This window comes from Brassica oleracea, chromosome C2 (assembly GCF_000695525.1).
Source record: "Brassica oleracea var. oleracea cultivar TO1000 chromosome C2, BOL, whole genome shotgun sequence".
Taxonomy (NCBI): Eukaryota; Viridiplantae; Streptophyta; class Magnoliopsida; order Brassicales; family Brassicaceae; genus Brassica; species Brassica oleracea.
Window position 1 is genome coordinate 28,795,530 of NC_027749.1, and position 14,741 is coordinate 28,810,270.

The 14,741-nt window shown below is 38.9% G+C and overlaps 1 protein-coding gene across 1 annotated transcript; it reads left to right on the plus strand.

Moving 5' to 3' along the window:
- Positions 1–9,952: 9,952 nt before the first annotated feature.
- On the plus strand, positions 9,953–10,744 carry LOC106323931. Its single transcript, XM_013761976.1, has one exon. It carries the CDS (start codon positions 9,953–9,955, stop codon positions 10,742–10,744), a length of 792 nt encoding a protein of 263 aa, XP_013617430.1.
- Positions 10,745–14,741: the final 3,997 nt, after the last annotated feature.

The following is a 14,741-nucleotide window of genomic DNA, read 5'->3' on the forward strand; positions in this document are numbered from 1 at the left end:
TATTAGATTTGAATATTAACCCGTGAATAGAGTTTGCTGGTGATTTTCTTCAAATTTTTGATTCTTAGATATGTATGTGGAGTGAAACTAATTTTTGTACCGATGTCCATCTTTTTAAATAGACACTTATATAATTCATAGAAAAAGTTAAATAAAAAAATAAACAAAAATCATATCAGTGAAACAGAAACGCGAACGAAAGCACAATTTTATAGAGGTAGAAAATGAAATCACTTATGAAGGGTGAATAGCAAACAAATCGAGAGCAAAAAACCTAATCCACTTTCGTCATTTTACAATCGATGTTTGCCTATCTGGTTTTGGTGATTTGTGTCAGCCGCAAAATTTAATTTTCTTTTGTGCATATGAAGTCTTAAAAATAATTAAAATGAGTTGTGATACGTTAACTTTTTAACAAAGATAATACATTTAAAAGACCAACATTTGTATTCGTCATTTTACAATCGATAAAGATTGTAGCGTTGCAAAATGTTAAAATCATTTAATAAATAAACATTAGTATAAAAACTCACTTCGTGCATGCGCGCGGATTATCAAGTATATATATATGTAAATGTATAATAAGCTATATATAGGTACGAATAGAGGTGTCAAAATGAGCTAACTCGCTCAACTCAGCTCAGCTCAGCTCAGCTCAGCTCAGCTCATAGCGAACTCGGATTTTTCATGAGGTAGCTCAGCTCAGCTCATTTATTATATGAACTTCAATATGTAAACTCAAACTCATATCATGTAGATCATGAGTTAAATGAGCTAACTTGCATATACTATAAAAAAATAATAATTATACAATAAAATAACTTTATATTATTATTCGAAATTAAATATTAAAAAATCCAAAACACTTAATATTTAATACTAAATGAAACCAACACCTAAAATAAATTAAATTAATGCTGAATCAATTATCCAAAATCCCTATTCCTCTTGAAAGTTTTGAGACAACATCTTCAAAGTCTTCATCTGTTCAAATCATAAAGGTAAAATAAAGTATTTATACATACTTAAAGTATAATATAAATAAATTATTTGAGATAGACAATATGATTAATATAAAAATTAATAATTAAGAAGATTTGGTTTTACATTTTAGTTTTAGAAGATAAATATAATAAATATAGAAATTATCTTTTGGTTTACATAAGAAATTAGAAGTTATCCAAATATATATATAATTGTAAGTATAAAAATGAACAAGCTCATAAGCCAGTTTATGTTCATTATAGATCGCCCATATAATTCGTGATCTAATTTAAGTTCAGTCATTAAATTCATTTATTAAATGAACCAAAAATATAGTGAACATGTTCATGAAAAAACGAACTGGGTTGAGGTAGCTCATGAACTATACATTTTGACACCCCTAAGTACGAAGAGTATCGCATGACGCCCTAGATCTGTCGAGAGAGTTTTAAATCCAAAAGAAGGCGACTCTTGAAGACACCGACGCCCTAGATCTGTTCCGGCGCGTGCGCCCGCTTCGGCTCTGTTCGTCTCTGTTTCTTTCTGCCTCCTGCCATCTCCCTTTTCTTTCGTCGATATGCTCGCGACCCTGGTGATGGAAGAAGACTGTGTCGCTCAGACCTGGTCAAGTAGATCTTGATTTTGGGACTCGTTCTTCCTCTCTGGTGAAGCGGCAAGACGATATGAGTTATGGAGGTTAGGTGGGGGGTCGACTTTTAGACTTAGGGTTTGGAATCCCAATTTTCCGTTCGTTCTGTTTATGAAACTTGGTTGGTTTTGGACTGCTTGGAGAGGTTGGGCTTGGTGTGCTGTCTCTGTTCTTTGAAGTCAACTCTTGTGGTTGTTGATCTTTGAGGGTCAGAGCCTTTTACGAGCTCTATTTTAGTTTTGAAGAGAATCGGAGGGAGATAGATGTTTTTTAGGAGACAATGCTCCATTGTTGGTCGTTTGCCTCTGATTTGTTCGTGATTGTCCTGGATTTGGAGTGTAGTGCTTTTATCCAGCTACCGGCTGTGTGAGTAAGACGTGTTCGGGAAGTTTTTATAGGCTTCGCCGTAGGGTGTTGGGCGTATGAGGCGCGCGGAGAGCACAATCAAAGTCCAATGGCAAGTCTTAGTTGGGATTGAAGGGTGTGTACAGCGACGGTTAAAGATTCTAACCTTTCTCGAATCTGTTTATGCGTTGATGATGCTTGTGTGCGTCCGGTCTACCTCGATGATCTTCTCCTCTGGTGTTATTTTTGGATGTGTTCTCATTAGGTATGCCTGTCCTTGAGTGCAAGGTGGTGCTCTCCTCTCCTTTAGTGATCTATCCCTTCCTTGTTTTAGCATAAGTTATGTTCTTTGTTGTTGTTTTACTCTTGGCACCGAGGGGAGTTGTTTTACCTCGTCGGTTTATGGTTCCAGAAAGGCTTTGTTCCTTTACCGGTTTTGTGTAAGACGTAGTTATTTCAATATTAATCCAGTAAATGACAAAAAAAAGAAATACGAAGAGTAGCGCTGAATAGTAACGAGGAGGATGGGAATGTCGCACTTGTCATGTGCGCTCCTGTAATGATTTCACATGCACTATGACCCTCCAAAAACAAAACACGATGTCTATAAAGAGCAAACAAAAAGAAAACTTTGGATTCATGTTTTTATTCTCCTTTTCCTGCTTCTCTGTTAAAGTTTTTCCATTATTTTTTTTGTAACTTAAAAATGTTTTTCCATTATTGATGAATAACGAAGAAAACAAATGGAAGACAAAAACATCACCGAAACTGCGTCATTTCTTGTGGCGCGTTTTATCTGGAGCTCTTGCGGTTAAATCTCAGCTTCGTTCCTGGGGAATCCCTTTAAACACTACTTGTTCCGTATGCAATCAAGGCTCTGAGTCTGTCTGCCATGTTTTGTTCCATTGCACTACGGCTCAAGAAGTTTGGAAGGTGTCTGGTGTCCCCACGCCGCCTGCTGGATGGTCCACTAGCTCGGTTTTTTTAAATCTCCATTACCTCTTTGCTTGCAGCAAAAATCAAGCTCTGGGTTTATCTACTCGCTTAGTTTTCCCTTGGGTTCTATGGCAGATTTGGAAGGCTAGAAACAAGTTTTGTTATGAGCAGGTTGCTCCTGTGGCAAATGATATAGTGGTTGTAGCCAATGATGAGGCATCTGTCTGGCTTAACCTTCATGGTGTGCTATCAGAAGTACCTTCAACTTCTTCGGTACAGCCCCCTGTTTCACCTTTATGGACAAAACCACCAAGCTCGTTTTTGAAATGTAATGTGGGGTCCTCATGGTCTCCGACTTCAGGTATAGCTGGTGCCTCTTGGTTGATCCATGACTCCAAGGGAGAGGTTCTGTTACACAGTCGAAGATCTTTCTGTGGTATCACGTCGAAACCTCAATGTGATCTCTTGGCTTTATCATGGGCTGCAGAGGCAATGTTAGATTTAAAGAAGGAAAAGATCATATTTGAATTCTCTTCAGTGGCTGCTAATAGTGCCCTTATGGATCCTCTTTCCCATCCTGCTGTTTATCATGCGTGTCATAGGTTGATGTGGCTTATTAATGCGATCCAGGGAAGCAGCCTCCATCAGGTTCCCGAGCTTTGTAACTCACCAGCACTGCATATTGCAGACAGTGTTATCCGAGATCATCGTCTACAATCTTATGTCGCTAGTAATGGTCCTAGTTGGTTAAGATCTTCTATATCTAATGAGGCTGCTGGGTCCTCGTGAGGATGTCTGTATTGGGATTTGAGCACACAATGGTTGCTAGCTCTTTTGAAAGTCTCCTGATCCTCCCGTATTACCCATATGTTGGGGTTTCTCCTCTGTGCCTACTGGCTTTTAATTTTCTTTAGAATGTTGTTGTTGCCAGGTCTTTTGACTTGCGATACAATCTTTTCAGTTATCAAACTGAACTTTTTATGACAAAAAAAAAAAACGAAGAAAACAAATGGTAAAAGTTATAACTTTTATCCCAGAATTAAATTCATATTATAGAAAAACAAATATGCTTATAAAGTATTATGAATCATTTTTTTAACTGTCATATACTCTGAGTCTCGACTTATCAGATTAAATTTGAAAATTCAATCGACCATAATATGGATATATATATATAAATAATATTTTAATGATCTCACTTGCTACGATGTTTCTATTTTTCGAATTGGATATATAAAATATTAAATACACACTGGACCTACAGTAATAATATTTATCTAGAATATAGGTACAAGGCATTTTTTTTTAACACAAGATATTAGTTTATATGACGTTGTACGGGAAATCGGCAAATTTCTACATCAACAAAGACCAACGGTCCCGATCAGTACATAAACATGTTACCTCTGCGAAAACATACATCAACTAATACAAAATTTAATTTTCATACTTGAACTTTCAAAATTTGGTTTTATCATACATTGACCTAATTTTCGTTAGTCAAACGTTGAGTTATCGTAAACCAATAACAGAAAATCGGCTAATTCATACATCAACAGGGACCAATGGTTCGGATCAATACATAAACACTTCACCTGTGCAAAAACATACATCAACTAATACAAAATTTAAATTCAATACATGAACTTTCGAAATATGGTTTTAACATACACTAAAGCTTGACATGCGCGTCAGTGTGGATATTTGTTGCTAATTTTTTATAAACTATTTAATGTCATTTTTAAATATATAATTTTTTGTTCATTCTTTTGTTCCTACGCATAAAAACCGAACCCACCCGGATCTGGAAAGATAATATTCAAATCCCACCCGAAAATTTATAATATCCGCACAAAGCATAATTTCAAAACCCAAAAAAAAAACTCGATATCCGAAAGAACCAATCCATACCCAACCGTATACCTGATATCCATATATAACTGATTATGTTAAGACATAAAAAGTTTTTTTGTTAACTGGTTTGAATTCTTGTCGCGGATGGAAAAAACTCATACAAACATATGGAATTATTATGGTTAACACGTAAAATAAACGTTGTCGAATTATTATGACAAATATAATTAATGAAGTAGTTAAGAAGTATGAAAAAAGAATGTAAATATATAATAAAACACTTAAATATATGTAAGTTGTGTTTTATATTTCTATAAGACATGCTGTCAAATTATTTGGAAAAATGCAACTAATAAAATAGTTAAGTTGAGCGAAAATAAGGAAAGAAAAGATATAATAAATTTGTTGAAAATAATGTTAGTTTTATTTTGTACTTAAATTTAATAAAATAGATTTACCTAATTTCCACTAGTCAAATAATACCGAAAATAAATTGTTTGTCACGTGTTGATTAAGTAAAGTTTTTCTTGTATTATGTAATAATTAAACCGTAGTAGGTAGGAATTGACAAAGAGAAACGAGAATGCTTAGCTTATCGAAGACATTCTCTTTTCTCTCTGTTCAATTTTGTCTTCTTTTGTTTTCTCGGTGTTAGTGTTTTTTTTTTGTCGAAAAAGTTGAAGAAAAAAAAATAAAGAGAAAAGCTAACTAATGAATTACACAAGAAAGAAATCGTTTGACGTACATGTTTTATTTTTCTCATTCAATTACCACGTAATACAATTTAATTACCATGTAATACAGTTTAATTACCACATAATATAATAAAAACCTTACTTAATCAACACGTGACAGACAATTTATCTTCGATATTGTTTGACTAGTGAAAATTAGGTAAATTTCAAGCTTTAGTATATGTTAAAACCAGATTTCAAAAGTTCATGTATTGAATTTAAATTTTGTATTAGTTGATGTATGTTTTTGCACAGGTGAAGTGTTTATGTATTGATCTGTACCATTGACCCATGTTGATGTATGAATTAGCCGATTTTCTATTACTGGTTAATGACAAGTCAACGTTTGACGAACGAAAATTAGGTCAATGTATGATAAAACCAAATTTTGAAAGTTCATGTATGAAAATTAAATTTTGTACTAGTTGATGTATGTTTTCGCACATGTAACATGTTTATGTATTGATCGGGACCGATGGTCCTTGTTGATGTAGGAATTGGCCGATTCCGACATTATCCCATGTTTACGATCCTAATTTAACAACTAGAAGCCGAGATTAAATGAGATGCTGGTTGAGTCAACTATCGAGCGGGATCAACCAGATCGCCAAACGCTTTTTATAATGGTCAGCCCAGAATATTGTCATGCTTTTACAGGGACCAACTTAGCAGCAGCTAAGTTTCTATAATTAACCATTGATACTTGTAGGCTGATCCGATTGCTTGCGGCATTGAGCGGTGTATAGAGTAGGCCTGGCCTGTGGCATAAGCCACATAAGCGGGTGAATATGGCATAAAGATTGTATGAATTTTTTTTCCATTTTGTTATTTTTCCTATGTATATTTTCTATTTTTGCTTAGAGTCTTGTCATATTTATGGTTAGGGTTTGGTTTAGAGCAAAGAGAGTACGGTTTTGAAACACAAGACCGCGTTGCTGCATATGAATTTGACCATACATCTATATTAATATTCTTTGTAGAACTGCTTGGCTGAATGGACCTTCAAAATTGTAACATTAAAAATCAGAGAGATCAGAACCGCTTCGCAACGCCACGGTTTGCTGTTTGGCCGGTCTAGTAAAATTTACGAAATATTTACCCTTAGCTACGAAGGCGCTATCTTTCACGCCTGCATAAACATTGTCCAACATTTATTCTTATCTTAAAACACTGCTAGGACGAATATAAGAAAAAAGATATGTAATTTCTTTTCTATGTAAAACATAATAGTAATATAAAGAGTAACTGAAGAAATCATCTTTATTTGTTGTGGAGAAAAAACTAAAGCGTGTTTTGGTAACCTTCAAAAGTGTAACATTAAAAATCAGAGAGATCAGAACCGCTTCACAATGCCACGGTTTGCTGTTTGGTCGGTCTAGTAAAATTTACGAAAGATTTACCCTTATATACGAAGTCACTATCTTTCACGCCTGCATAAACAGTTGTCCAACAATTATTCTTATCTTATAGCAATGCTAGGATGAATATAAGAAAAATATATGTAATTTCTTTTCTATGTAAAGCATTGTAGTAGTATAAAGAGTAGTTGAAGAAATCATCTTTATTTGTTATGGAGAGAAAACTGTTTACATTTTGAATTTTATTTGGGCTCAAGAGATAATTTGGTGATAGCACACAAACCCACAAGAAATAACAACTGTGCCTACAAGGACAATGAGGCCAGAAATGTTAAGAAATAGTAGATTTTGCTGATATTGTTCATGTGAAATTCATTTTCATCTAGACAATGCATAACAACATACGTGGAACAAAGGAATACATACACACGTGAAGGTGGTCTGAGCCTACTGTACTGTGGCAGGCTCTACTGCTTGCTTAGATTTAAGCTTTGCTCAAACGCACTTTCTTACTTGGTGTGAGCCTACTTCTAATGGGTTTTGAATGATAATAGGTGTATTTAATTTGTACAATAATTTGTAATATATAAAATTATATACAGTGGTTCAATTATTCAATACTCTAGTTTTTACTTTTTAACCTTCCACGTCACATTCTCTCTCTTCCACATAATCATTTGCGGAGAGTCAACAGTAAATAAATCGCGAGCAGAAAACCTAATTCTTTTTCGTCATTTTACAATCGATGCTGCATATCTGGTTTTTGTGATTTATGTCATCGGTAAAACTTAATTTTCTTTTGTGCACGTGAAGTCTTAAAAATAATTAAAATGAATCATGATACGTTAACTCTTCAACAACAATGATACATTTAAGAGACCAACATTTGTATTCGTCATTTTACAATCGATAAAAAATGTAATGTTGCAAAATGTTAAAACCATTTAATGAACAAACATTAGTATAAAAAACTTTCATCTGGTGTTAATTATTCTTATATTACTCTTATATTAAGGGATATTATATTAATGATGTCCAATGTCATTTTATGCAAATACTCTAGTAAAAAAAGGGTAATTTAAATGGAGGATGTGAGAAGTGCTTTTGTGCTAACACATCAGCATAATAACAATCTTGTGAATAATTTACACTTTAAAGATTACTTATTAAGAATGTTTCTCCTATAACATATAGGGGGTAAATATTTCATCAAGTATAACTGTATAAAATGATTTATGGATCATAAAGCGTAGCTCAGAGGAGAGAAAGTAGAGCGAGAAATGTGCTCTCTAATAAACCCTTGTGGGCTTAAGTTTAGTCACATTGGGGCTCGTGTCTTGCTACATCTAGGATTGGGCCAAGCATATTACACACGTTACTAACTAAAAAAAAATGCACTTTCTTATTTTATTACTATATTTTGTATTTTGGGCACAATATCTGAGGTGTTTCTATTCGTTTGCTCTTGAGCATTGAAAGCTTGGTGGTTGAACATTTATTCTGAATCTGAGATCTGTCAGATGTAAGACAAAAATCAAGATGTATGCTGCTATGGACATACCTCTTATGGCTCTATCACTCGAAGAAGAAGATCTGCCGTTTACGATGCCTGAGTAACTTGGATTCAGCTCGGCAGAAGAAAATACTCTTAGTGTAGGGAGAACTCTTAACCCTGAATGTAACAAAATGTCAGGTCTAGTTCTTACTGTTGGACCCAATTTTGGTCATGTCATGGACATATAAAAGAGACGAGCCCAACAAGGAGTGAAAGAGATTGCGGCCTAGAACCGACATTCAAAGTCGAGATCCCGAAGAACCACAGAGATCGTTGAGAAGATCCCGGAGCAGTGCGACTATAAGAAGGAGGCAAGATCGAGATGAGAAGATACGTGAAACCCTAGAGAGAGAGACCTACATACATCGGCCTCACTATAAGATCATTTTAGTTAATTTCTTATACTCGATCTCGATTGTAGCCTCGATCTTATTCCCTTATTGTATTCAATCCTACTTAATCAACAAAAGTCCATTTTCGTCTACCAGAATCTAATAAAACGTTGTGTTTTAATGATATCGTTGCCCACTTCCTTTTTCTTCCCTAGTTTTTACATTCAAACAATATCAAATACTTAGTGTGGATTTTAGGATCCACATTTTGGCGCCGACTGTGGTAAGAAAAACGAAAACATCTTTGCTAAGAACCTGATCTAAGGCTACTAAGCACGACTATGGATCCCTGCTCAAAACCAATCTGGTTCAATTGAACCACGAACCTCCGATGTCAATCCAACCAGATCTGATCCAAGAAAAAAAATGCTGCCCGCGGGGCAAACCAACCCGATCGGACAAGCCGAATTAACCCAGACGCAATGAGTTCCCCCCCCCCTAGCGGGCGGAACGGGTACCTCGATCACAAAACGAACCAGCGCAGCGAGTCTGAAACCGACCAGGAGAGAGGAAATCCGTCGATGATCCAACTACTCGGAACCAATCAACAAGGCCAATTTCTCCCACGGCAAAATCTCAAACCAGGGAAGGGGTAACTGAACTCCGAGGAATGGTTTCAACACTCATTGACAAGTCTCGAGATCAGGAGGTCGCTTACCGTACCATCGCAAACCGATTGGAACAGACAAAAAGGGAACTCGACGCGCATCGAGCCGAAGCACGAGAAAGAGCAGAGAATTGCCCAGATCTGAAAAACCGGACTCCGATCTTTGGAAATGCTAGAGTCCTTGGCACGCCGAAATTTCCGTGTGCTCGATCTGGACATTATGAAGGAGAAAGCTCGCAGGAAACCTCCCAACCCGGCTTGGCCTACCGAAGTTTGAACTACAGCAGACTCAACGAGGTACATACCAGGACCCAGGGGCCACAAAGCCATCTGGGCCAGACCCAGAACATGTCTACCGAAAGGCCAGAGGAAACAAGGCCTCGAGAATCCCCAATGGACTTCAGGATTCCCGACAATCGGGTTCCACCCACAAGAGATGCATTTCAGACTCAGCAAACCAAGCCCGCCTATAATCCAAGGCAAAATGGGATGCACATTCCCCATGGCTTCGTTAACACCGGCATTTTGAAGGGAAGAAATGAGAATCCCAGAAGAATCAAGTACCTTCCAAAACTACATTGAAAGGAACAACGCCGAGCTAAGAAGAATACACCACATCATGCATATGGCAACAAGCACAGCTCCCAACATCAACAAAGGAATAGAAGAAACTAGAAGGACTCCCTTCACAAACAGAATAGCAATCGTAAGACTACACGACGTAGTGAAAATTAAGTTCCTCGAATATTCTAGAAATACCGACCCGAAAGCCCATGTTCGAGCTTTCAGGCTCGCAATATCTAGGGCACATTTACACAACGACGAAAAGGAAGCAGGATATTGCCGCTTCTTCGCAGAAAATCTTTTCGGCTCTGCATTGGAATGGTTTGTCGGCCTCGAAGGAAACTCCATTGACAATTTCACTCGGCTAGTATCTGCATTCCTAAAGCAATATTTGGTCTTCATAGAAACAAGAGCCACCAAAGCCAATCTCTGGAACCTTAGACAAGCACTATTCGAACCACTAAGAGCTTACATCAACAAGTTTAGAGAAATCAAACCCAAGATTTCATACATAAACGAAGGTGTGGCTCTAGCAGCCTTGAAAAATGGTGTTTGGTTTTCACTCAAATTCAAGGAGGAAATGTTAGTCCGAGCTCCTTCTTCGCTCGACGACACGCTACATCGGGCCTCCTACTTCGCTTCCCATGAAAAAGAAGTAGCCACCCTAAAAGAAGAGTACAACGCGAACAAAAAAACACATCAGCAGAAAGATTCCCGTAACCAAAGAAATAGCAACTCATGGACAGCATTCCTTCGCAATAAATAACTTGCCACAGAAGAAACCGTAGACTTTCAATCCTAACAAACAGTGCACCTTCCACAACTGAAAGGGACACTCGACTGAGGAATGTAGAGCAGCACTCCGAAACAAAGAAGATAATAAAGAAAACGACAAAAATCTCGAGGAGGAAGAGGTCCCATCGACCCCAAAGAATAACGAAAAAGCAAAAGCTGCCTCTAACAAAAGGAGTAGAGAAGCCGAAAATGAATCACCAAATTCACCTCCTCCAGCACCCAAGAAAAGAGTCTACATGATCCCCTGGGGAAACATACACGAAACATGCGACCACTCTGGGTCCGAGTTAAAAGAAGCAGCATATGTGAATATCACAGTAACAACCCAGAACCTCAGAAACCACGACAAAACTTCTATCTCCCAATCTCATTAACTGAAAGAGTCGAAACACTTTTGGAAAGAAGCCAGAACAAGACACACCAACATGGTGCAAAGATTCCGAGAACTCTTAGAAAGGCTAATAGCACCAACATGTGACCATTCAATCAAAACCAGCAATGGACAAGAACAAGTCCGAAAGGCGAATCTACTTCATTTACGAGGGCTCGAAATTTTTCAACTCGGTCAATTCAATCAAGGCCTATCAATGGAAGGCCGAAAAGAATCGTAATCCGAGAACCCCTATCAGGTCCTGACCACGAGATAACCTTTAACGAAAACGAGACCGCGTACCTCGACAAACTGCATGATGACACCCTCTTTATACGACTCGACGTCAGGGGATGCAAATTATCCCGGGTCATGGTCGAAACCGACAGTTCCTCCGACGTCCTTTTCTATGACGCCTTCAAAAGAATGAGGTTTACAAAGACTCTTCTCAAACAAGAACGGACCCCACTAATCGGTTTCGCCGGAGAAATCACCTACTCCCTTGGATCGATCGAACTCGCCGGGACCGCTGGAGACGTAGGAAAGATCGTCGATTTCATCGTAATAGACCGCCCTGCTCCATTCAACGCCAACCTAGGAAGACCCTGGTTATACAGCATGAAAGCAGTACCATCAGCCTATCACCAATGCCTGAAATTCCCAACACCAAAAGGCAACGAAACCATCTGGGAAGTCAAAAGAACTCCATAACTTGTTATCTCGCAAGTTTCAAGAACATCGATTCGCTCCCTAACTGAAGCATCACCCTGAAGATATGCAAAATAATCGTACCAGTTTAAGTACACGAACAATAGAACCCAACGACCCTATAACAGAGGAAATAACCAAACTACAGATAAGATTTGATCCCTCGCTGAGGGTACGTAGGCAGCTCGAAACACGAGTTCAGTCACCCACCAACAACAAAGCACAAAACACACACTTCACAAACCTCGATACGAAACCGCGAGAACTGGCAACAGCCCAGACGAGTAGCTCGAGCGAAGTAATTTTAGAAGGTTCAACCTCAACAGCAAATCAAGAGAAGTCTCCTTGTCTGTTAAAAGGGTCATCCCCTATCAAGAATAAATAGATCTTTTCATAAGATAAAATCAAAACATTTCTTTCTAGCTTTACCCATCTGTCTTACAACTCAAATGAACAACGGCTGATTGCCACTCGGGACCTTTATAAAGTCATCGAGTAACCACCAGTCCCGCAACAATGCGGCCAAAACGTGTCAGTCAAAATATTATTACACTGATCCAACGTCGACGCAATATCTACTCGCTCGATCCATGGCCCCAAAAAGGAAAATAATTGGCCTCGAACTCAGAAGAAAACGAAGTAGAAGAAGAACTTGCGGTCCTCCCTCATTATTAAAATTGCGGGTCTTTTTCTTTATTAATAAAGTAAAATACAAAAAGAACTCTAATCAAAAACAAGAAACAGAATCACCTAGTCTCGAACTTCTAATTTGGCATCCCCATGACCATCCAAACGCCCTGGGCGACCGTCCAGATAGACTGCCTCATAAGGGATCTTCGCAAAAAAACTCTTCTGGTAAATCCACTGGAACTTGAGAAAGATCTAACTTCCCAACCAAGAAGTTCGATACCAAAGCCACATCAAGTTCATCCCCGAGCTCGGCCTCCTTAGCCTGAAGACGCGATAACTCGTCCGAAGCCAGCAAGTTGTGGTTCAATATCTCCTTGAGAAGATCAATATTCACCATTACCTCTCGAAGACGAGCCTCGCAATCAGCCGTGACCTTCTTCCTCACCCATTTTTCCTTCAGGGAGATCAAGACATCCAAATAACTATCAGCCAAAATCTTCTTGGCCTCATAAGTTGCACGACGAAGGTCATCAGCATGTTCGATCGCAAAAGATTCGATATGTGCCTCCAACGAAGAGACCTGCTCGAAAGCCTACATCCTTTCGTTTCCCACCACTCGAAGACGAGCTTCAAGAGAAGCGGCCTGGTCTCCGAGCTTCTCAACAGCCCGCTCTCGATCCTGGGCCACCTTCAAACTAAGCTTCAACTCGCGGATGACTTTCTTGATCTCGTAAAGTTCGTCAGAACGTGGGACATCCTACAAACGCTTCTCCAAGGTTGCTGCAAATTCGTTGTTAGCTTCCATGGCTTAAAAACATGATAACAAGTATGAAAATATACAACTCAAAGAAGTTCAAGACCCAAAAAAAACAGCTGAACCTTGGCATGAGCAACCACCATCTTTACGTACGCTTCACGTTCCGTCGTGTTTCGCAAAGAAGGGAGCGTACACCCAGCCGGTTTGAAATTCCTTACCAAATGAGCAACGCTATCTTAGTCCTCGGTGATAGGGAAATCCTTGGAATAAGAGAACTGCCAATGAAACGGCTTTCGCCCCAGCACCATCATTCGAAGGGCAAGTTTTGTGGTCAACACCGGTTGTATTTGCCTTCTTTGGAGGCCGATCTCGCCCTTCCAAACCATTAAGACTCTTCGAATTAGGCCGAGCTGCTGCCTTCTTTCCATCAAGGTCTTTTCCATCCAGGTGGGCTGACGCACGAGGAAGTCGCGTCTCTTCACGAAGGACTTCTGCGAGCGCATCACTCACATCACTGGATCGAATCCTCTCCGACCCAGCACCCCCAGTTCGATTTTGTATCCTTTCGGATTCTCGCGAACTCGTTTCCTCAATGCCATCTCTCTTTTGCAAGAAGGAAGAAGAACTTTATGAACAAAAAACCAAAGTAAGATGCAGTGACGTTTATAAAGCCAAAGATGCTCGGGTATCTTTTCAACAAAGGGGAGAATAAAATCTCGAGGACCTAATAGGGAAATATATCATGAAATCTGCAATTATCCTTTCAAACAAAAGCAAAATCACGAAGGATCCGTGAAGTCGAAGAGGAAAACAAGAAAAGCCGATACACGATCTAAAAAAACATTAATAAAAAATACAAAGATGTTAACAAGAACTGGCTTCTTCTCCAGCGGACGACGGTCCAGCTCGATTGCCATCAACCAAATCCTCTGAAACCTGAGGGAGGCCTAGACCAGAAAAAGACCAATCAGGAACGATGGCCAATTCGACTGCGGCCTCGAAATCCTTCTCCATTTCTTCCTCTACGACCAGCCCTCCGTCTTTGATCTCGTTCAGCAGATCGATGTTCGCGGCAACTTCATAGAGTTAAATCTCTGCAGCTTCTTCTCTCTTCTTACTCACCCATCTTTCCTTTAGAGAGACTAAGACTTCTTTATAATTGTCCGCAACCTCAGGACGTGAGGCACGGGAAGCTCCGCGAACATCTCGATCTCGATCGGCCTCGAGCTCCGCAAGCAGCATCCTTTCACGGCGGGCCCTTTTCCACTCATACTTTAGAATTAATACCTCGCCGATCTTCTTCATGTTTTCTTCTTTAGCAGCCCGAAGCTCCTCCATGAGCCTTTGAATCTCCGACCTCTCATTCTTTATCTCCTTCTCATCCTGAAGAGCACACATACAATCCTTTGAGTTTGCCGCATCCTGTTGACATGAAGAATTAAACAAAGGGAAGTAGTGGAGGAAGTGGGAGAAGTGGCCATATCACTTACCAAATGGGGAGGA